Here is a 24,758-nt window from a genome sequence, read left to right on the forward strand (position 1 = left end):
TGCCGTATGCAAACGAGTTCTGGCATACTAAGTAGTGTGGTAGTATGGGTATTGGAACGCACAGGTGGATGCAAACAATGTAGATTTCTCCCACACACAAAAAAACAGCTCTGCAAATGTTTTATGAGGAAGGAAATGCATTCAACACATTTGTTACCAAAAAATCCACAGGGTACCTTTAATTTACAACCATATATAACAGAAAAGAAGCAAATCCTTATATTTAGTGATGGTTGGGCATTTTTGCGTAATAAATTAGAATTAATTAGGACTTACAGGACTAAATAATACTGTGATTTATAGTAAATGGGCAACAACATACAAAAAAAGACTGTTGATGCTACTACTAAATGATGATACTAAATGTACTGATGTCATAATGAACCTAATGCTTCCCTGAAGCCTCAGTCTGCAGTTTGACAAGTTGAGTTCTAACATCAAACAGTAACAAACCCGTCACATGTTGCACGGCTGCCATCTTTTGATTACAGCTTTAATTTCACATTTGCACACACTTAAATTGAAGCCGTGTAGTGACGAGATTCACCGTCATCATTTGTTGTCTCTTAACTTGCAGAACATTTTTTGGACAATTACATGTACGCTTGTTTTCAACTGTTAGACAACACTCGATTAAAACTGTTTGTTAGTGCGGCCTCATACTATATGTCATCACTTGTCAATGTGCAGAGCAATGTCAGCACTGTGTCATAGAAATTTCTTTTAAAACAAATCAATAAAAGTTGCACTGTTTACACTTGGAAATTTCATTAAGGACTTCAGTGTCTTATTTCTACACTTTGGTTGTTTTATTAACCTCACACAAGGTACTAATAAGTGTGGTATAACTCCGATACTAATGTCGTAAAGGCATAGGATAGTATGTCACAAATTTGCCATAGAATAGTATGTCATAAATAAGTAATAGAATAGTCTATCATAAAAAATGTCTTAAATGTCGTAGTGTTCTACAGATTTCAGTGTCTTATTTCACCATTGGGTTGTTTTCTTATACTCACAGTAGGTACTTATAAGTGTGGTATAATTTCAATAGTAATGTCAAAAAGTCAGTTTAGTATGTCATAAAAAAATTCATAGTATAGTATGTCATTAAAAAGTCATAGTATAGTATGACATAAAAGAAAAAGTCAGAGTGTAGTACAGTATGTCATAAAAAGTCATAGCATACATCATAAAAAAATATCAGTCATAGTATTGAATGTAATGAAAAACTAGTATATTATATATATTATAGAATATTACGTTATATACAATGGCATGGTCATAGTAATATAGTTATATAACAAATCGTAAAAAAAAACCTCATAGTATGGTATGTTATTAAAAGTTATTTGTCATAAAAAAAAGTGTGTAATAGTATAAATTGTTCTTTCTGCAAATCTCATCCTGAAATTTGCCCTCATTTATTCTGGTCCTGAGCTGTGGAAAGATGATAACAATTTTATACTTGACAACATTTTCTCAGATATGCACTGTACTATAGAAATATTATATTTGTTTGCTATGTTTACAGTGACAAAGACAGTAATGTATTTTTTCGTATTAATCTAATTTTAATCTCGCAAAGTTCCACATTCACAAGTGTAAATTTACCCCCAAAAAAGCCTAATTTCTTTGTATTTATGAAGGAAATTGGTCAATATATGTCAAAGACTTCTCACAAAACAAAAAAGCTATGAAAACAATGAACGTATGCAATATCTTTTATCTTTAATTATTTTATGTTGGTTTTGTTTAATTTCTGTTGTCTATTTTATGTTTGGCCCTGCTCTGTCTTTTTCTTTTTTTCCAATACTGTATTTATTGGTTTTTTTTGTTCATTTTGAAACAACAGAACAAACATTTACCAACGTCCTCAATAACATTCTCTGTACAAAGAAACTTAAAAAACATATTATTATAAAATAAGCCATTATAGATACAGGAAATACATACATATACAAATAAATAAATAAAATAAAAATAAAAAGAATATACACAAGGGAAAATATATATATAATTTCTATATATATATATACATACATACGCTATGCTTCTTCTGTATGTGAATGATTTCATTGTTTTCTGCAGTTACTATAGTAACAGCACGTCGGAGCCGAGCGTCATTCATGCCGTCCTGCATGATGTCACTCAGGTGCGCCCTCACACCTGGTGCAGGTGTCACGTGATGAGCAGCGGAGGTAGCAGTGGAAACATGGCGTCCTGCATCGTGAGCAAACAATTTGGTGCCAAGCCACTGCACGATGGGGTTCGCGTTGTCGGCGAGAGTTAACTCACCAGCTACGGTGAAAGACAATCCGGAGCAGGGAGAAAGATCCAGGGACATCCAACACATGGTAAGAAAAATCCACTTATACACCGATCACACTTTTTCAGTGTCAATACCGATAAAGATACCTGGGCTTTGGTATCGGCTGATCCAATACTAGTGTTTAATTTATAAGCTGTATGCCTCACTATGTGGAAGTAATTATTATTTTGAGTAAGGCAACATCTAGCTCGACTTAAACATGGCTTTCCTAACTTTGTAAAACAAAATATAACAAATAAATAGATATATAAATTTACTGAATTGTTATTTATTATTAAAATAATAAATCGTACACCAACAACTTAAACCTTTTTAATGCAGCAACAAATTGGACAAAACGTATACAGGTTGAAGGTGAACGGGGAAGAGGAGGGCTGTAGATTCACCTAAAATGACAGCTGACGGGAATAGAGAGGAAAAAAGATAGTATGTATAAAAAAGTCAAAGTATAGTATGTGGAAAAAGTCATATCATAGTATGTTGAAAAACATCACAGCATAGTATGTAAAAAAAAAAGAAGTCATAAAACGTCTCAGTAAAGTATGTCGAAAAAAAAGTCATACGATATATATTTTTTCGACACACTATATGACTTTTTTTCGACATACTGTACTATGACTTTTTTCAACATACTAGAATGTCGAAAAATGTCATTAAAAAGTCATAGTATAGTATGTCGAACATTTTTATGAAAAAAGTAATTGTATAGTATGTCATTAAGTCATAGTATTTTATGTCATTAAAAGTCATAGTATAATATGTCGAAAAATAGCATGTTTTTTCATGAAAAAAAAGTATTAGCATGGTATGTCAAAAAATTTAATGAAAAAAGTATTGGTATAGCATGTCATTAAAAGTTATAGTATGTCATTAAAAAGTCATGTCGTATGTCGAAATGTTCATTAAAAAAAAGTCATAGTATAGTATGTCGAAAAATGTAATGAAAAAAGTAATTGTATAGTATGTCATTAAAAGTCATAGTATATGTCCAAAAAATGTCATAGTATAATTAAAAAAAAAGTCATAGTATAGTATGTCCGAAAAAAAGTCATATCGTATGCTGAAAGAAAAGTCATAGTATAGTAGGTCGAAAAAAGTAAAAAAAAAAAAAAGTCATAGTTAAGTTAAAAAAAAATGTACAAAATAAAGTAAAAATAAAAGTCATAGCATTGCATGTAGAAAAAAGTCATAATATAGTATATCGAAATTTTCATGAATTAAGTCATATTATAGAATGTCGAAAAATTTTATGAAAAAAGTAATTGTATAATATGTCATTAAAAGTCATAGTATTTTATGTCATTAAAATTCATAGTATAGTATGTCGAAATTTTCATGAAAAAAAATCATAGTAAAGTATGTCAACATTTTCATGAAAGAAAAGACTTAATATAGCATGTCGAAATTTTCATGAAAAAATGACTTAGTATAGTATGTTCGAAAAAAAGTCATAGTATAGTAAGTCGAAAAAAGTAAAAAAAAAAAAGTCATAGTTAAGTTACAAAATAAAGTAAAAATAAGTCATAAAAAAAAAAAAGTCATAGTATAGTATGTCGAACATTTTTATGAAAAAAGTAATTGTATAGTATGTCATTAAAAGTCATAGTATAGTATGTCAAAATTTTCAGGAATTAAGTCATATTATAGAATGTCGAAAAATGTAATGAAAAAAAAGTAATATAGTATCTCGAAATTTTCATGAAAAAAAGTCATAGTATAGTATGTTGAAAAATTTAATGAAAAAAGTAATTGTATAGTATGTCATTAAAATTCATAGTATTTTGTCATTAAAAGTCATAGTATAATAAGTCAAAAAAAAATTCATATCGTATACCAAAAAAAAGTCATAGGATAGTAAGTCGAAAAAAGTAAAAAAAAAAAAAAAAAAGTCATAGTTAAGTTAAAAAAAAAGTTACAAGATAAAAAATAAAAGTCAAGCATTGCATGTCGGGAAAAAAGTCAGTGTATTATGTCTTAAAATGTCATAGTATTGTATGTTGGAAAAGTCAGAAAAAAGTCATATATAGAAAGAAAAAGAAAAGTCACAGTATGTGTTGAAAAAAGCCACAAAAAACAAGTCATATAGTATGTTATAAAAAAAGGTCATTAAAATGTAGCATACCATAAAAAAGTCATAGTAAGTAGATTTGTGTTTTTGAGAAGCAGGTTGTGGTGCACGTTAGCGGGTGTACAACTGGTCTGATAATAAGGACTTTAAGCTGTGACATTAGAGGGACGGCTACGGCGTCCGCGACCAACTCCCCCCTCAGAATTGGAATCTGTAGTCTGATAAACGGGAATGAGAGCAGGCCAGTTCCTTTAGGTGCTTTGTATGTAAAAAAATAAATACATTTTGATAATGGGCTACACTAAATAATGGAAGTTTTGATTAGTTTGATGAAAGGTTTGTCATTCCATTTTAAGCATGCATAGATATTCAGATTTTTAGTTCCTAGTCTAAATCAAGTCCTAAAAACAACATTTTGTGAGACCATTTCTGCTTTTTAAATGCCCTCATATTATATAGTAAACCTTCTGTGTAAAATCAATGACGTTATCCTTTAACAGAGCAGCCTGACACCTCACAGACAGCCACAGTACCAGCGTTGCCTTACCATTTATTAAAAACTATTAACAATATGATTCAGAGTTACAGACACCTTTTCACTTGTGCAGTGATGCACTCGTTTTTACATACTTTGCTTCCATAAACTGAGATAATGGGAAGCAGCAGTGTACCAGTTAACTGCTACACATGATGACACTACGGCTAAAGCTTTCACACTGTGCTGCATTCAGATATCACTGACTAATCAAAACAACCTCAAACTAGGAAGGCAAATAGTGAAGATGGACTGGCTGAGGAACTAAAAACCTACATGTCCTGTAATATTAATAAGCAGTGTAGAAACTACGAGACTCAGGACAGCTTGCTACTTGTTTCAGCTTGTTTTGGCAGTTGGCAAAACACCGTCTTTGTTCACTCTTAAAATGACAAAAACAAAGTAGGCAGTATATGGTTTCAACATATATAACGGAATAGTGTAGGTAATCAATAAATAACTTCTCCTAAGCAGCCAGTAATTATATCACGCTCTCTAAAAAATATAAATGCATAAAGGCTCCAATCCACTTTCTAAACAACGTGACGTGATACATGAAGGGAGGATTTCAGAAAGTGCCATTATCTACTAAAATACTCTTTTTTTATGACTGAGCCAAAATGGTTTTGAACATGCACAAAAATTAAATCCTACAGAGCTGACAAAAATAATTATTTAAGTCCACTCCAGTACCCCCAATACATGTCATTTGTGATGGATTATAAATTAAAGAATACCTGTATTATAGGCCGGGCTGGTGTTCCTCCATTGACTTATAATTCAGTTCAAACTGCATTGATAGAGCATTGATTCAGTCATTTTCCCCTACAATTGATTTGATAATCTCCTCATGCATGTAATATTTAGTATTAAGTATGACATAGGTGAAAGTGATTAACTGATGGCATTAGAAGCACCAAAGATATGAAGCGCTAATTACACTTGTCACTTTCATACAGCTTTTATCTTCACACGGCGCCAAATCACGACAGGGACCGGGTATCGAAATGGGTCCAAGTGTTAAAGTGAGACTACGTAAAGAAATAATCATTTTGGGAAATGTAGTTATTTGTTTTCTTGCTTTACTCCAATGACGCAGTGAAGCATCAACCAATCATATGTTTTGTTTCGCCAATTCCGGTCCCCTTCTCTCTCCTTACAATTCTAGTTCCATCTAAAAAAGCTTTTCTTGCCGTTAGCCAGTTCCCAGTAATCTGACCTGCCAGATGGGAGATGGTTTGTTACACAGAACCATCTGAGAAGCTGATTGAAAAAGGGGCAGGCACTTTCAAAAAAATACTTTCCAGGTGATTGGATGAACCATCTGTCAAACTCTTGCCGAAGCCAGTCGGGAGAAGAGTGAAAACATCTTTTCCATCGAGAAAAGCCTTCAGTGCCGTTCTTTGCTCTTCTTTCAATGATGCTATTGCAGCGTCTACGCTAACCTCTTCAGGAGCCGCCAGTGTTTTTTAGAACGTTGTCTCACACACACCTAAGCCACGCCCGTAGCTGACAGTATCTCCTCCCAGGACGCTGGGTCAGTCACGTGGGTAAGTCAGGCTGGGTCAGTCACGTGATCTCGTGAGAATCCAGCTGCCGCGCAAAGTTAAGTTCCCAGTGCTATTTAACGACATAACTACGTCAACGAGTGCTTGAGCAACACTTCAGCAGCGACAAGTAAAAGTTATTCAGGTGATTCAGGCGTGTGATCTCGCAAAATCGGTTTTCAATTATTCCTTAAAAAAAACTACATGCAAATGACACGTGTAAATACAGCCAGCAACAACAATGTAGCTACTTTCCCCTCAGCACCAGTTAGGCTAACTCAAAATTTAAACTTGAAATGATGGGTCTTGATATTTATACTTTGGGTACAAACACTGAATGTATTTTAAATAAGTTGTCTTTTTTGGCGCAACATTAATCAAACCGTTAAAAGCATCTTCTGCTTTATGGACTAATATTAACCCATTATTAAGTCTGAATAACATTTATAATTGACTTTAATGTGATGCAGAGGACTGTCAGTTGTAGTAGGAGGTAACTTTATGTAGTTTAGTGATACAGCAGAAAGGAAAAAGAGGGATTTCATATTTTCCACATAACACAAATTGAGTATCAGGAGGCAACTGCAAAAGGGAATTTGTTCAAAGAAATATTAACAGAACTTTAATTTACATAAGATTATTTGGCCCCAAAATGAAATATGGGCAACTGACATAATTTCTGTAAAATTAGACTTTACTTGGATGTCGGGGAAAAAACAGGCTATACCGCACCCTAAAAAACAATGTATTCATGCTGTAGTACCTAGCACCATGTAAGCCTCTCTAGGCAGGATTGTTTTATTTACTTTGTTAAACGACAACAGAAGCAGATAGGATTTGTTTCTTCCTGGCTCAACTCCATGATGAAAGAAATGTCCTCTCAGTCTCAAACACAATAAGACGGAAAAAAAAAAAACAATGTTCAAAGTTCGTCGAGAGTATAATCTCCTTATTGAGTGAATGTCACCACGCCTTCTTGCGCTTTGTTTTTGACCGTCTTGTGAGCCACATGATGAAGTAGCAGCTCAGGTCTAAAAAGTGACGTCTCATGACTCAAAGTCTGGAGATGTTCATCCAGTTCAAACGGAAAAATCCTCAGCCTTTATGTTGCTCCAGTGAGCTGTGTTTCATCCATGCTGAAGACAAACTGGTGAAATGAGGACTGCAGGGCACATTCAGTGGGGCTGGGGGACCGGGCTGCAGGCTGTTTCAGAGCAAAGTCCGAGCAACGTATCTGAGGAGACCTCCGTTTCGGAAAAATATACCGTCCATCTCAGTGTCAAACAGTGCGGTAACGAAGAAGGACTTTCCTTGGCTTGTCTGCAAGAGAACACAGAAACAACTGCTTTACTAAACCGTTCATCAAAGTCATCAAAATTGTATTTTGTCTGCTCCTTAGTGGCCAAAAATCAAACAATGTAGCTTTGATTTTGTTAAATAATCTTTGGAATTCATTGTTGAGAACTTAAGATGATCTGCTGTTGACAGTATTTACCTTTTTTTTTTATTCTGAAAATTGCCACGTACTGTACTAATAATGTAATACTTCTTGCCATCTCCACAAAGAATATCAAATCAGTATCTGCGTGTGACAGTTATCAGAGCTCAGGGCTGACCGCCTGTTTCCTACCTTGACAGTGAGCTGCTGCCTCGGACTCAGGCTGTCCGGCTGGGTGATGGTGAACTTCTCCTTCCCGCTGAGCTCCAGCGAGTCTGCGTTCTCGCCGGGCAGGAACTGGAGCGGCATGATGCCCATTCCCACCAGCTGGTTCTTGTGCAGCTTCTCAAAGCTCTCGGCGATGACCGCACGAACCCCCTGATGACCGCAGAGAAGCAGGTGAGCGGCAAAAAACAAGTGAGGCATGGACCAGCAAATTAATATTCCATTCTAGGAAAAAAGTCCGGTCTATGGTTTTATAAGAATAGTTTAGAAAGTCAGGTTCTTGGAAATGTGATATTAGTTGTGGAATGTAATATAATGTACTATAATGTAAATGTACCATATTAAGGGCTTTACACATCGGCAGCATTTACTTGAGTCAGAGAGATAGAGAGTTAGAGACAGTCAGAGACAGACTGAGAGAGAGGGAGTCAGAGTGAATCAGCGACAGAGGGGGAGCGAGTGAGATAGAGAGGGTCTGAGTCAGAGAGACACAGAGAGAGAAAGAGTCAGAGTTTGAGAGAGATAGAGAGAGAGACAAAGAGTCAGAGCAAGTTAGAGAGAGAGAGAGGGTCAGATAGAGATAAAGAGACAGAGAAAAAGAGTCAGAGAGAGCTAGTCAGAGACAGAGAGCTGTTGTATCATGTTGTCTGGTCAGTATAAAGTGTCTTGTGTGTTTTGCAGTTTACCAGCAGGTATGGTCCTTTGGCTACCCAGTCCCTGGAGTTTCCAGATCCGTAGTCTTTGCCTGCCAGGATGATGAGAGGAATGCCGTCTCTCTGATAGCGATCAGCTGCCTCGAAGACATCCAGCTGATCAAAGGTAAACAAAAGGAGGACATATTATTAGCAGCAGGTCTGGCATTGTAAAAACAAAACCAGTGCCAATGCTAAACACACACGATGCTACAGCTCAAAGGTCACCAGTCTTGACCATTGTAACAGCCGGCTTGTGCAGGATCCGTGTGTTTGTATTAGCCGATACGTAAACAACTCCACAAAAACATCCACATCTGGGTTACTGGTCTTAAAAAGTTCACACTCACTGTCTGGCCTGAAGGAATGTGCAAAGTCTTAGGGCCCGGTTTGCCGATGAATCGATTTTGGAGCTTGATGCTGGCGAAGGTGCCTCTGGTCATCACTGCGTCGTTTCCTCGGCGAGCGCCATATGAGTTAAACTCCCGCGGTGTCAGGCTGAGGGAAATATTCAAAGTGAGATGTAATTAAATTTACATTTGGGAAGTGATAAACAAAAAGCAGCAGTGTCCAGTGACAAAACTGGAATCCTTTGTTGACCCTTTCATACAACAGACTGTACATGCATTATATACTTCAATATTTATTTGTCAATGATTATTTGTTTTCTTGTTTTTGCCACATAAAAAATGATCTAAGAATAATTGTGTAGTTTTCATTGACAAAATTAACAACTGTTCATATTTCTAGGCAAATGTTGGACTGGCATTCTCTTCTCCAACCTTGATATAAATAATGAACTTTACTTTTCCAGCTAGTAGAACAGGCTGTAGCCTCGGAGCAGCCAAAATAAGTAGTCTTGCGTAAATCAGGATTGTGATGAGAACACCGTGTCCGTGCCATGCAGTAATCTGAAAATAATGTGCATCGTCTGGACTTGATGGTGACTCTCACCACCACGTCTGATAGGAAACTGACCGTTTGCTCAGCAGGTACTTGGCAGCGGCGCTGACCCTGGCAATGCTGCCCGCCGGTGAGATGTGGTCCGTGGTCACTTTGTTCCCGAGGAACAGTAAGACATGAGCGTTCTCTATCGACTGAGGAGCTGGCACCTCTTTACTCTGAGACAGAAAGACAAGCAGAGGAGGCACTTATCTTCTGAAATGCTGCAGTTTTTATTTTTGTACTTATATTAGGGGTGGAACGGTACATGCACGAGTCCCGAACGATTCGGTACAGGACGTTCGGTTTGGTATGCAACATCCTTTTCGGTACACCCTGTGACCAAACAGCTGTTTACGTCTACTTTTTAAGTAACTTTCAGAAACTGTATTCCGTCACTGCTAAACTGAAGTCGGGTATATCTGTGGATACGCGTTAAACAATCAGTTTACAACGGCATCACCCGAATATGTCAACTAGCGGAACAAAACAAAAACAGACTGGACGGCGAGTCCTTCTCTCCACAACGTTCAGGCATCCTCCCACTGCAGATTCAGACCATGCAAAAGTAACAGCTAATGCTAGAAGAGTGTTTATCGCTGCGTATATACGACCACACTCAAATGTAAGTGCAGAATTAAAGCTAAGGTTAAAGTGCGTGAGCCCTGCTACAATGTGCCTTCACGTGCACGTTTTACTCAGTCTGACATTGACATTTTTTATTGTCAATATTTCAGTGCCTTAACTGTTACAGTGGCCAATGAACCACTGTTGAATGTTTACAATTGAAAAAAAAAAAAAGTTTAATAATCATTTTTAGGCTATTATTATTTTTGTTTTCCCTGCTAAACCGAAAACATACCAAACCGTGACCCCGAAACCGAGGTACATACCGAACTGTGAATTTAGTGTACCGTTACACCCATGTTCAATATGACTTCAATGATTACCATAGCGGTCAGAACACTTACCAACTTGCTGAAGAAAGACGGCGAACGGATATATGTGGACTTGTGATCCCAGGGGAAAACCACAGAATCTGGACATTCAATGTTGTTCCAAAGCGTGTTCCCTTTCTGGAGAGAGAGAGCACAGAGGGAAGAAAAAACATTTATATAATCATTAATTCACCAGATTTAATAGAAACAGACAGACATAAAAAAAAAAAGAGAGATTGTGTCCTGACCTCCATCCTTCCCCTGAGATCCTTAAAAATGGAGGAGATGACCGTGTCCTCTTCGGTCTGTTGGACCTCCTCCCTGGACGGCCAGATATCACACAGGTACACCTCCTTTCCCTCTGAAGTCACACCTGCACCAACAACAGGATGCTCAATATTAGAAGTCTAAAAGCCTTAAATGAATGCTGCTGTTGTTGTTTAACCTCTGTTCTAATCACTACCAGATAACACTGGGGATCAGACCGTAAACTGCTCCTCTGTCACCGGTTCTCTGGCTGATGCATGTCTGCACAAGACTCTGAATCCCTAAATGTTCCCTCACTGTAATCAGCCAAAGTCCTAAAATCCCCTAACGAGCCTCGGGGCTCCTGGCGTGTGCCTTCCTCCTTACCCAGAGGCTCTTTCTCAAAGTCGATTCCTACAGTGCCCGCAAGAGCATAAGCCACGACCAGGGGCGGGGAGGCCAGGTAGTTGGCACGCACGCAGTCACACAGGCGGCCTTCAAAGTGCCTGTTGCCAGATAGAACACCGCAGGCCACCAGGTCCCCCTAAAACACAGCAGATCGTCAACATTTCATTGTTGTGAGATGCACATTGTTTTTAAAAGATCTATAGAAAAGCTTATGGTAGCAGCATTATATAAGCCATTATAGGTTCTACCACACCCTCACACATATTTTACATTCCTTTCATGTGAATTGTATTTTATTGTCTTTTTATATTTGTGAAACAAATAAACAAACTTACAGCTGCTCTTGTTTTAGTTGATTAATTTGCCTTAAATTATAATTGCTTTATTTATTGTTTTTCTTATTTGTGTTTCTTGGTGCCTATGTTTTTTTTCCTACTCGGCTATATTGTAAGTGCTGTCTCTACCTAAACGTGTTTCCGAGTTAAATTAAAGGTTGAATGAATGAACAAATGATTGAAAATCGTACCTGTTTGATTGCATCCACAACAGCTTCTGGTAACGGAGCCGTGTTCCCCACACAGGTGGCACAGCCGTAACCAATCACATCAAACCTGTGGTGTGTGAAGGAATGAAATCATTCAGAATTATCTCGTGTTTGTGTGACAACACTTTCACACACAAACTATAAAACACAGAATAGTTAATAGTTAGTGTTTTACTGTTTCAGTTAGCAGTGGAAGCTACAAAAATGGCGGACAAAGTGCCAAAGAAATGCAAACATAGTGAAGCGAAACAGCAAACGGGCAAAGCTCGTCCAAAACCAGAAGTGAGCTAGTTAGACCGATGGTAATCTTTGGTAAAGTGCAGGTTGCTCTTGAACTGCATGTACGGGGTTATCTCAGGTCGTTGCCTCTGTGTTAAAGGGGTATCTGTGTGTGTGTGTGTGTTTGTGATGTCACTGTGTACACAAGCTCACCCCAGCTGGTTAAAGTAAGGCAGGACTCCACTGGTACTGAGGTAGTGAGTGACCATGCCACTTCCAGGAGCCAGGCTGGTCCGAATATAAGGCTTGACAACAAGCCCCGCCTCCACAGCCTTTTTGGCCAGTAGACCTGTCAATCACAAAAAACAACCAGCGATGTAGATTTGCCAACAAAATAACCACAATGGTGAGTTCTATGGCTGCCCCCTCTTAGTCGACTAGTCAACTAATCGGTTGTTTTGGTCTTAGTCGACTAAGATTCTTTGGCCGATTAGTCGTTTTTTTATGCTGAATTAATTATTTCCATGAACATTATGAGCACATCTCTGATAAACACAAGATTTAAAGTGGTGCTTTTGTGTGATTCTTTGTGGAGAAACTCAGTTTCACCGATCTGACGATAACATCAACTAATCAATTAGTCGACAAAATCGTATGAGTGTTAGTCGACTAAGAATTTCTTTGGTCGAGGACAGCCCTAGTGAGTTCAGTGTGGCAAAACAGCATATTAATTCTGTGAATTCCGGACAAAAAAAGAAAATACGGGGCGTGATAGTGCAGCCATAATTGGATTCACGCTTGAATGATTTACTAAACTAAAAAAATGTGAAAACAGACATGCCAATACAAAAAGATTAGATGACTAGATACTCAGAAAATGCCGTCCACCTCAGAACCACAATATAAATCACCTGCTAGATGCAAGCTTCTCAGTCTTACATGTTCAGTAGAATTTAACAACCAGCTGTTATACAGATGAATGTAGGGAATATTTTCAGAGGAAATCTGAAGATGGTTTCATCTTTTGACTCGGTCCTTTACCTGCGGTGAGCATGACAGACGGGTTGCAGTTGTTGGTGCAGCTGATGACGGCGGCGATGACCACCGAGCCGTGAGCCAGCTGGTACTCGCGACCGCAGTGCAGGAAAGGAACCTGCGTTTCCTGCTTCGCCTTAGCGATGTGGAAGCCTTTGAAGCTAACCTGCAGGCAAAAGAAGGAAAATAAATGACTTGTTGTAGTCAACCATGCATCACCAGCATCTCCGTGAACTATGTCAACGGTGAGTGCATTACGGCTGTGTGATTTGAGACAACACTAACCCTGTGCACAGTGTACAGCATGGAAGTGTACTAATGGAAGTATTTGAATTGAGACACAGCTCCGGTCCCTCATCTAGAGTACATACTTTAAGTAAACATTAATATGAAAGTGTTATTGTGTATTTTTGTTTGTTACCTTCTCATCGAGACAACTCTGGAAGTCTTCTTTCATGCTGCTGACTGCCACTCTGTCCTGAGGCCTCTTCGGTCCGCTCACACAGGGCACGAAGGAAGTCAGGTTGATCTCAATCACCTACACAGAGATGAACGGTTTTAATTTCACTTCATTATGGAAATCAATTCCTCTACTGCTGCACCCTCGGCTCAATTTTGTTTTGCAAATATGTCTACTATGAGGCACAGGGGTGGGAATCACCAGAGGCCCCACGATATGATATCACGATACTTTTATCGTTTATTGCGATATGATATAAAACCTTTTTTCAACTACAAATTATGCACACATCTGTTTGAACTAATAAGATAGTTTTCACTGTTAATCTCAGAGTTTTCATTCAAATATCTTAAGGTCAGGTCTATCTATCTATCTATCTATTGTCAGTTACAGCAGCTTTCTCCCTCACTGAAGGTTTGACACATTACCTCAGAGTACTGGGGGTCTTCTGAGGAGTCTTCGTAGCTTCGGAAAAGTTTTACAGCCTTCATGTAAGACTCCATTAATTCAAGTTTTTCCTGGCTAAAATCTGGAAGGAAAATTATGACATGTTAGTTAATAACAACCCATGAAGAAATGCTACGACAGAATCTGGCATTGTAAACTGTTAATAAGCAGTATCGCTTTTTGCTGACTCACTTGTCTTTTTAAAGTGCTCGAGTGTGACTTGGTCGACAGGGAAGAAGCTGACAGTAGCGTTGTACTCTGGGCACATGTTGGCGATGGTGGTCCGGTCAGGAGCTGACAGCTGGGAGACACCAGGTCCAAAAAACTCTACGAACTTCCCAGCGATCCCAGCTTGCCGCAAGTGCTGGAAAATCAATGCACAAGATACATTAGTGCAGTACACACTGAGAGGCAAGACTTAGTGTTTCTCCTGTAAATATTCCCATCTATCCCTTCTTGCAACAGTGATTGTGCAAAATGTAGATTTACCACATTTATAGATGGTACAGTTTCAGTTTTGATTCTTGCGGTGATACATTTGTGCAAGTTTCTTTTTGATGATTCAAAACTAACGGACGAACCATTTTGTGTGCCTCACTGGAACATGCGTGAATAAATAAAATCCTAATAACTTTTTGGTTTCCCAAATCCTAAATATGTTTTTACTGAATAAATACAAAAAGGAAGAATCTCCCCAATAACAATCATGCAAGCCTGCAATCCATCATGAGGACACGCAGAGGTGGAAGATGTGAGCACACATGTCACAGAACTGGTTTACAAATCTGATAATAAACCAGTGACACACTGGGGGATTCATATCTTCTTCATCTGCAGTATTTCCTCTAAACACGTTCACTAATGGTGCAGCAAGAGTATTATCACTGCTGCCAGAGAGGAAGCCAAAAAAACTGAATTATGCAATTTAACTAAGCAGCTTTATCCCAGTTTTGAAACAAAGCTTTTATCATAGTCAAATACTGATTCAAGGACAGTGTTTGTGCTCTTGACTCCACTGCAAAATAGTTTGAACAGCAAACAATGCTGCAACATATTTAATAGCAAAATTATTTGAACATTCATGGCAAAAACAATCCACACGCATTCAACCCTTTCTGCAGAATTTGGCCTCTTTTGGTCAGATAATTCACAAGCAGCTCCCACGTTTTGTTACTTTCTTCATGAACAAGAACTTGACCTCAAATTGTCCTGCCTCACTGAGATGCTTTTGTGTGAGCGAGTGTTTTAAATAACTGTATGCAAAAACTAAAAGCCATAACCTACTGGAAAGCAGGCAGAATGTAAAACATACAGTATCATATTATACTAAAGCTGGGCATACACTGTATGATTTTAGAAATGTTGTTGTGTACTTCCTACTCCTACTGTACGAGTAGATCGTTTGTGATGTAAAGCCAAAGCTCACGATTTATGTGCTCCCACTTTATGGTCCGATCGCCACGACCTGAGTGCTCACACTGTACGTATAAAATAGAGGAAAAAAACACGGCCGTCGGCCGCCGGCCGCTGAGGGCCGTTCTGGCTGTTTACAGTTGTCAATAAAGATTTGTTTGAAAGCTCTGAGGCAGGTAAAGTCTGTTTGCATCTGTGCCATCCTGTCTGCGGAAACGTCTAAAAAAATGAGGCGGGACTGAGGGAATCGGCTCATGGCTCTGCTTCAACTGTGCAAGAGCTGGTGGACGGCCGACCAAAATTTCTGACATGTCAGAAATTCATCCGACTGTCATACGGTTGGTCGGCTCGTTCAACAGGCTCGTTGTACATTATCCGTTACATAAAGCATGAAGGAGAGCAAAGCAGTGTTACCTTTGTGATGCCGAGGACGATGTCTATTGAGGTGGTCAGAGGGTTGATGGAGCCCACCAGCTTACAGCCCACCACCTGAGGAAGAGTCAGAGACACCGGCTGGCCCAGCATCACGGCTTCTGACTCGATTCCCCCGACACCTGGTGGAGGGAAACATGGACAAGAAAAGGTTTTGATCAACTTGCAACGGTGGACAAAGTTTCCAACAAATATATAAAACAACTGGTGAGAACGTTAAAAAAATAAATAAAAATAAAATAAAGGTTTACCCCAGCCCAGGATGCCCAGGCCATTGATCATGGTGGTGTGTGAGTCGGTTCCCACCACACTGTCGGGGTAGATGAAACCGTCGGTGACCTGGACCACTCTGGACAGATACTCCAGATTCACCTGGTGGACTGCACCGACGTCCGGAGGAACCACGTTCACATTCTTAAACGCTTTTGAACACCACTGTTTGGTTGACGAACAGGAAAAGAGCAAAAGGTGGAAAATCATTTAACTGTGTGTCTCACTCAACATTAAGGAATAGTTGGACATTTTGGGAAAAACACTTGTTTTCATTTCTTGAGAAGAGTTTCGATCAGAAGATTGATACCACTCTCATGTCTGTATGGTAAATATGAAGCTATAAAACGCAGCCAGCTAACTTTACTTGGGACTATTTCTTGGTCAGGACCAGTTGCCAGGCAACCAAGCAGAAGCTCCAGGAAGTTACGAGAAATACTCCGTCACACAACCCCCGTAAAATGTTGATTTGTGGAGAAACAATGCATTAATTAGCGAGCTAAAGAAGTGTTACCTTTGGATAAAGCCAGGCTAACTGTTTCCCTCCGTTTCCAGTCTTTTTGCTAAGCTAAGTTAGCCTGCTGCTGGCGTTGACGTTATATTTTAGCGTATTGATCTTTTCATCTAACTCTCGACAAGAAAGAAAACAAGCATATCTCCCAGAAGTCAGACTTTTCCTTTAAGACATGCCTCTCACATCATTGTCTGATGCGACGTAATAAAAAACATATTTGCTGTACCTTAAAGAACTGAAGCCTCTCTTTGTTTCTGATCAGTTCCATTTCCTGATTCTTCACAGCTGTTTCAGTTCTGCAGAAAAGAGGACAAATCAACGGTAAACATGCTAAAAGGGAAACTCTGTGTCAATCAGGGATAATATGTCACCTCATTCGACCTGTTTAAAAGGGCTGAAACAAAGCAGGCATGCAAACTTGTCACCTTTTGGCAAAATTCCAATTTGAATTTTGCGCCCAGGAGGGGGGCATGCCTTGATGTAAGAAGTAGCACAATAGCATTATCATAACCTTAATTGGTTTATATGACAATATGTCAAGCTTGGGGCTGTTAATTAGCCTGGTAAGGTGGTTTTGATTTAGCAAACGCTAGCCATCACAATCTGGATGTAACTTTAGCTGAACGCTATTTCCATTTTCCGACGATTGAGCCAAAGTACCAACTAATGTAACTTCAACATTAGCCCCTGATGGTTCCATTTTCTTCATGCTAAGATAATATTAGCATGGCTAATATTGTCATACATCAGACCGGCAATACGTCACCAAGAGTAGGATTGAATGACCACGCCCCCTTTTGGAGGAAAACCATCCCGTATCCCTCGTAGACGGTAACAGAATAAACAGAAGAAGTTGAAACACCTCTACATTAAACAGATGCCAAGCTCACTGAAAACAGCTGAATTCAAATGATCTTGTGACAGATTTTCTGTTAGTTGTAGTGGTTGTGGAATAAATTCATTAACATCATGTCTAAGCCCTGTTTTTTAAATGACCAAAGCAGCAGTTGCAGTAAAGAGCAAAAAACACATTACTTTTTACTAGCAAACTCACTCAGACACAGGCTGCAGGTGGAAAGGGCAGAGGAGAGGCGTGTTCTCGATCTGCTGGACAGACGCCGGAGCTCGACCCGGGGAGGCTGGAGGGTCGCTGCAGGCAGCTTTACTACAGGAGCCCCGCTGGCTCCCACAATGTGAGCCTCGCCTGGATGTGGAACGGGAAGGACCCTGGCTCTGGTTTGGACCGTCCCCTCCACCCGGGTTTGGGGCATTCTGTATGGCACTGTGGGGAAAAAAATAAATGTTATATTACAGAATTCAATAAGAAGAACAGTGTTTAAATAAATACAGCCAAAATAAGTAACGTTGCTCATTGTCAATATATAAAATGGAAAATATAAATGCAAACACACCATTTGCTATAATCAATCTGTAATGAGTGATCTACGATGAGGTCTGTGGGGCATTTAGGGTTGACCAGGCCGGGGTCCCCGCCATGTTTGGCCACAGCGTCCCTCATGGCTGCCAGGTCCACCATGGCAGGAATACCACTGTCAAAGGAAAGCAGGAGAAGACAATAATTCAACTTAACCTTCCTTCAGGGAGAATATTCTTCTTGTATAACTCAAAGTATGATAATATGAAAAATGTGTGTATGTAAAGGAACTAGGGCTGTCGAAGTTAACGCGATAATGACGTGTTAACGCAAATTCGTTTTAACGCCACTAATTTTTTTAACACACGCAACGCAACTTGAGATTTTTAGGTTGTAGTTGGCGCAGTTTTAAAGCTAGTTGGGCTCGAGTTTCCATGTTACGATTTGAGCATATTTTTTATGCTAAATGCAGTACCTGAGAGGGTTTCCGGACAATATTTGTCATTGTTTTGTGTTGTTAATTGATTCCAATAATAAATATATACATACATTTGCATAAAGCAGCATATTTGCCCACTCACATGTTGATAAGAGTATTAAATACTTGACAAATCTCCCTTTAAGGTACATTTAGAACAGATAAAAAATGTGTGATTAATTTACGATTAATCACGATTAAATATTTTAACCGATTGACAGCCCTAAAAGGAACGCAAAGAAAGATCATGACGACAAAAGATCTAATAGGCAAACTCCTGGTGGATCACCTGTTTTACCCAAATCCTTGTGAAACTCACGTGAAGTCCTGAAGAAGGACTCGCGCCGGAGAGAACGGCACCTCGGCTTCATTCTGCTGCTGCTGCCAATCCAGAAGCTTCTCGACGTCGTCTTCTTTTGTGTAAAAGCCATCACAGTTACGGATCGCTGCCTCCAGTAAGACACGGATGGACAGAGGCAGCTTATCTACAGAGCAAACAAAAAAAAAGTGCCATTTAATTTCCCACAGTAAACAATACGTAATTAAACCGGATTGTTTATTAACCATTCTCTGTCCATGTTACATCATTTTCAACTGGATGTGCACTGAGAACTTGAAGTGACAAACCAATGCAGACTCTCAATTCTTTTTAAATAAAACTAGAATATATCTTGGGAATATTTTTTAATAAATTACACTGAATGTACATTTCACATCCTACTTTAAACACTTTATCTCTGTTTTAACCTCTTGGCACAGAAACCAAGATTTTACCACTTCTGCCTGTTCCGTTTGTTACATCTTAATATTAGGCAGATTAACATCTTACATTTGCATCGTAATATTTCAAGTGGATGCTGAGGCCATGAACAGAAACCAATATTTGACAAGTTCTGCCTGTTTTAACTTTACTTATTTACAGATTTACACATGACATAACATTATAATATTTCAAGAGGGCACTTAGGCCATGCATTGTATTAGATTTTAAATGTATTTAATTGATTTAAATTCAATTTAAGAGCAGCAGATACAGAAATGCTTGTTGTAATATATGGGCACACCATTAAACTACTGTAATGTTAAACTGTTTAGTAGTGTAGTTATTTTGATAGAAAATTAATATTCTAAGGCACATTTGGGTTTTCTGGTTTAGACACACTGATTTTCTTGCAGTGTAACTGGTTGAAACCTGATCCACGGGTATATTTACAAATGTTAAGACTGCTGTTCACATTTGTATGCAGACATGTTTACACTGCTATCCTGGGACACACCTGTGGTAAACACAACCGTAATATGTAAAAGCACAATATGCTGATAAACTTCTAGAGTACAATGTCGTACTACTACTTGAAATGTTCTCAAAAGAGGGACACGTGTTTAAATATATGGCCTTTCTTTTAGTCAGAGGGCCTGAACTCACCATATCTTGGATCATTTAATTTCTGTGGATTGAAGAACTTGATCCTGCCATCTTTCAGGGTGTCGATTAGATGGCTATATGGGTGCTCTGCAGAGGGAAAACAAACATGTTACGAGTCCAGGAAACTTCCAGATGTGATATCCTCAAATCCGTTTTTTTTTTTTGTCTCAGCATGTCTGCTTGCAGGTTGGCCCGGTTTAATCTGTGAGACTTTAAAATGAAGTGGTATAAACAAATGGTGAACTACCCAACAACGTTTACCTAGTGGAGATCTTCTCAAAACAAGGCAAGCAAGGAGAAGGCTTAACACAGCTCTATGAAAATGGCAGGAGGCCTCAGTTTTTCTGTGTGGTTTGTGCACTCAGTAGTGCATCCATAGAATTGGCTTATTTATTAACTACCATATTGTCTTAATGGTTATAAGTAGCTGAGCAGTTGGTCTCAAGAATAGCCAAACTTTGAATTAGACTGTACTATAAATAAGCTTCTTGGATAATGTAACAATGAACAACAGTGTATTTGGAGGCAAAATGTAAATGCAGAGAAAAAGAGAAATGAAATTGATCTTTCTGTTCTCATTTCTTTCACTTCAAAAGGTGGTAGATTTGGGTCAAAAGACAAAGGCTGTAGCTGTTTAATGTTGATGATATTCTCCTTTAAAACATGGGGTGAAAACTAAGCTAAGCAAATGCTGAGCCCCTATTATAGGGACAGAGTAATCTTTTGAATCTTGGCACAGCACTGCTCACTGGTCTCACAACAGGACATCAACATGCTGTAACTTTGGTTCTCGGGTTTCTAGCTTCGAAAGCAACACTTGAACTCGCAGAACACACTAGACTTGCCCCAAATATGAATTAAATATTGTGTTAAAAGATTGTATATTGTCTTTTTAAAGCTTGCACTGTATTTAGGGTTTCCCAAATCTTAAATATGTGTTTGATGAATAAATACAAAGAGGAAGAATGTCCTCAATAACAATCATGCAACTCTGCAATCCATCATGAGGACACGCAGAGGTGAAAGATGTGAGCACACCTGTCACAGAACTGGTTTACAAATCTGATAATAACCCGATGTGAATGACACACTGGGTGTTTCATATCTTCTTCATCTGTAGTATTTCCTCTAAACACATTCACTAGTGGTGCAGAGTAGTTAGAGAGTATTATCACTGCTGCCGGAGAGGAAGGCAAAAACAAAATTATATTTAGCTCAATTTAACTAAGCAGCTTTATACCAGTTTTGAAACAAAGCTTTTATCGTAGTAAAATACTGATTTAAGAAGAGTGTTTGTACTCTTGACTCCACTGCAACATATTTAATAGCAAAATTATTTGAACATTCATGGCAAAAACAATCCACACGCATTCAACCTTTTCTGCACAATTTGGCCTCTTTTTGTCAGATAATTCACAAGCATCTTCCATGTTTACATACGACAGCAACATCAATTTTCCAGCCTCACTGAGATGCTTTTGTCAGCTAGTGTTTCAAATAACTGTATGCAAAAACTAAAAGCCATAACCTAATGCAAAGCAGGCAGAATGTAAAACATACAGTACCATACTATACTACGTTACTTGAAACAGAACCAAAACACTAGTGAGATCTTGTGGAGATAAATCCTTCCTGCTGAAAATCCCCTATTATTGTTATGCAGCTAGAGTAAATTAGGTTTCTCGAAATCAGCTTAATAATTAAAATACTGCTTACATATTAATGCATCAGCAATAATAATAAAATAATAGTATAATAATGACTAACAGGGACCTTTCTGCTGCATAATAATGATTAATACATATTATGATTTTGAACTAAACTACAGTATATTTTGCTGACAGAAGTTATTTTTAAATGCATGACTTTTAATTCTAATGGAGCATTATTATACTGAGGTAATCCTACTTTAGTAAATGATCTGAGCACTTCTAAGTATTCAGATCCTTTACTTAAGTAAAAGTACCAATACAGCATTGTAAAAATGCTCCATTATAAGTAAAAGTCCTGAATGAAAGTACATAAGTATTAGCAGCAAAATGTAGTTAAAGTAAAAGAACTGGTTTTGGTCTTATGTAAATAAATGCTTCTTGCTGAAAACCCCCTGTTATTGTTAGACATCTTAAAGGTCAAATACCACAGATCTGCTGCAGAACTGACTCAATGCTACTAAACCATCACTCGCTTTATCAGACAATGTTATTGTCACGATGGCCTTTAATCCCACATTTTAACAGATCCTGAATGTGTCGAAATAAAAAGCAATTCTTGTCTTTGTTTGTACTAAAGTCTCTGCGATTAATATGACTGTAAAAATCACACATGGCAAGCTGACGTGGTGCGAATATGACAAAAGTGATGATGGCAACTTAATATTTTTTACTGCATGACTTTTAATTCTAATGGAGTATTATTATATTGAGGTAATCCTACTTTAGTAAATGATCTGAGCACTTCTTACAACCCAGTGGTGGAAAAAAGTATTCAGATCCTTTCCTTAAGTAAAAGTAAAAAATACAGCATTGTAAAAATGCTCCTTTACAAGTAAAAGTCCTGAATGAAAAATCATACTTCAGTAAAAGTACATAAGTATTAGCAGCAAAGCAAAAGAACTGGTTTTGGTCTTGTGTAAATAAATGCTTCTTGCTGAAAATCCCCTGTTATTGTTAGACATCTTAAAGGTCAAATACCACAGATCTGCTGCAGAACTGACTCAATGCTACTAAACCATCACTCGCTTTATCAGACAATGTTATTGTCACGATGGCCTTTAATCCCACATTTTAACAGATCCAGTATGTGTCGAAATAAAAAGCAATTCTTGTCTTTGTTTGTACTAAAGTCTGCGATTAATATGACTGTAAAAAGCACACATGGATGGCAAGCTGACGTGATGCGAATATGACAAGTGATGATGACAATACTGTGCATTGAATGATGTCTGCATGGATCCTGTTGAACAGGTATAGAAGACTAGCTAAAGCTAAGCTAACACTGCTCCTTATCGTGAAGCACACTCTCTTAACCAGCCTACTTATCGAGCTACTAGCTGAACGTCATGACCAGATAAGAAAGAGCAAGACACTTAGCACACCATTACTATAGAGTAGACTACAGCTGGGACATTAATGAGCGGAGTAAACACACATCTATCTAGCTGTTAGCTTTAGCCGCATAGCAAACACTAGCTAGCTCAGGTTAGCTCTGATGTAGCCAACAGTTTGACGTCGGGTAAACTGTATTTAATATTAACTGAAAGCAAACGACAACCATTATTTCAGAGGAAGGATGAGTTCATATAATCGACTCTAAAGGTGAAGGTCTGGTCGGTTATCAGCCTGCTGGCTGAGGTTAATGTTATCAGACGTCTCTTTACCTGAGTCTGGGTCAGTGAGCGCCATGATGACTGCTGAGATCAACACGATCAGTTCAGACCAGACTGCTCTGGCAACACCGAGCCGACCAATCAGAGCACAGGGATCTACAGCCGACCAATCAGAGCACCGGGATCTACCGAACACGCCCATTTATCAATGGAGCCGACCAATCAGAGCACAGGGGGCTACAGAACACGCCCCCATTCACCAATTACTGACTAAATAATAATTTAAAAAAACATGTTTAAATGGCACATTATAAGATAAGATAATAATTAAAAAAACATGTTTAAACGGCACATTATAAGATAAGATAATAATAATTAAAAAAACATGTTTAAACGGCACATTATAAGATAAGATAATAATAATTAAAAAAACATGTTTAAACGGCACATTATAAGATAAGATAATAATAATTAAAAAAACATGTTTAAATGGCAAATTATGAAGCTGACTCTGAACACATAGCTAGCTAAACATAAAGCTAATGCATCAGCAATAATAACAAAATAATAATAATAAAAACATGTTTAAATGGCACATTATATATATATATATATATATATATATATATATGTGTATGTATGTATGTATGTATGTAATATATAGTATGTATGTGAAAAGATATGTGTACTCAAAGTCCACTTTTTTTTTTGCTTTTAATGGAGCTTTCAGCCACATCACAGTCTCCACCCGATGGAGTTTGCCCTGTTGTCATGGGGATAGCTCCCTCACCCTCACATGATACAGGTCAATGAAGTTCCTTTATATAAGTTACTGATATGTTGGAGGGCAGCAGTACACTCCATCACCTAATGAAGACTGAGATAAGGTTGAAAGCCAAGGAAAAAGCTAGGGACCTTGAGTTAACTTTTTTTGGGGGGGGATCAATAATAATAATAATAATAATAACAATATATAATAACGTAATAATAATATAGAAATGTAAAGGTATGAGTTTTTCTCTCTCTCTCTTTAGAAACGGCACAGTACTACGTACAACATACAAATAAAACCAGAAAGTATTACATCTAATTAATCTAAATATCAATGTCTCTATCTATATATCAATAAAAGATAAGATAAGATAAGATATTCCTTTATTAGTCCCGCAGTGGGGAAAATTGCAGTGTACATCAGCAAAGGGGATAATGCAAAAAACAAGATGCATCAGCTAACACAGTAAAAAAGAGCTAAACAAAGTGTAACAAAATATGAACCATTTAAATAGAAGGAAGTATAAAAATAGGAGCAGTATATACAGTATTGACAATAAACAGACTATTAACAAAATTGCACAAGTGGAAAATGATATTGCACAGTGAGAATGAAATGAATGAATGAAATTCCATCTATCTATCTATCTCTATATCTATCTATCCATCCATATCTCT

At 38.0% G+C, this 24,758-nt stretch overlaps 1 protein-coding gene across 1 annotated transcript; it reads right to left on the reverse strand.

Moving 5' to 3' along the window:
• Positions 1-6,966: 6,966 nt before the first annotated feature.
• On the reverse strand, positions 6,967-23,496 carry ireb2 (iron-responsive element binding protein 2). The gene is made up of 22 exons (XM_074633917.1): positions 23,361-23,496; positions 19,985-20,071; positions 18,878-19,043; positions 18,118-18,255; positions 17,760-17,987; positions 16,932-17,001; positions 16,173-16,356; positions 15,904-16,043; positions 14,269-14,440; positions 14,058-14,158; positions 13,591-13,707; positions 13,176-13,335; positions 12,348-12,483; positions 11,898-11,982; positions 11,351-11,507; positions 10,966-11,090; positions 10,751-10,855; positions 9,816-9,958; positions 9,188-9,335; positions 8,832-8,954; positions 8,113-8,298; positions 6,967-7,802 (listed from the first exon to the last, which is right to left on the reverse strand). Exons 1-22 carry the CDS (start codon positions 23,383-23,385, stop codon positions 7,692-7,694), a joined length of 2,907 nt encoding a protein of 968 aa, XP_074490018.1. The 5' UTR covers positions 23,386-23,496; the 3' UTR covers positions 6,967-7,691.
• Between the last annotated feature and the right edge of the window lie 1,262 nt (positions 23,497-24,758).

The sequence above is a fragment of the Sebastes fasciatus genome, chromosome 4 (genome assembly GCF_043250625.1).
Source record: "Sebastes fasciatus isolate fSebFas1 chromosome 4, fSebFas1.pri, whole genome shotgun sequence".
NCBI lineage: Eukaryota > Metazoa > Chordata > Actinopteri > Perciformes > Sebastidae > Sebastes > Sebastes fasciatus.

Coding starts and splice junctions, on each gene's coding strand:
- ireb2 (XM_074633917.1), bottom strand. CDS start 23,385: ATGGCGCTCACTGACCCAGACTCAG. Junction 17,002..17,759: donor CACCTGCAGCCTGTGTCTGA/GTGAGTTTGCTA, acceptor TCTTTTCTGCAG/AACTGAAACAGCTGTGAAGA. Junction 11,983..12,347: donor CCTTACTTTAACCAGCTGGG/GTGAGCTTGTGT, acceptor CACACACCACAG/GTTTGATGTGATTGGTTACG.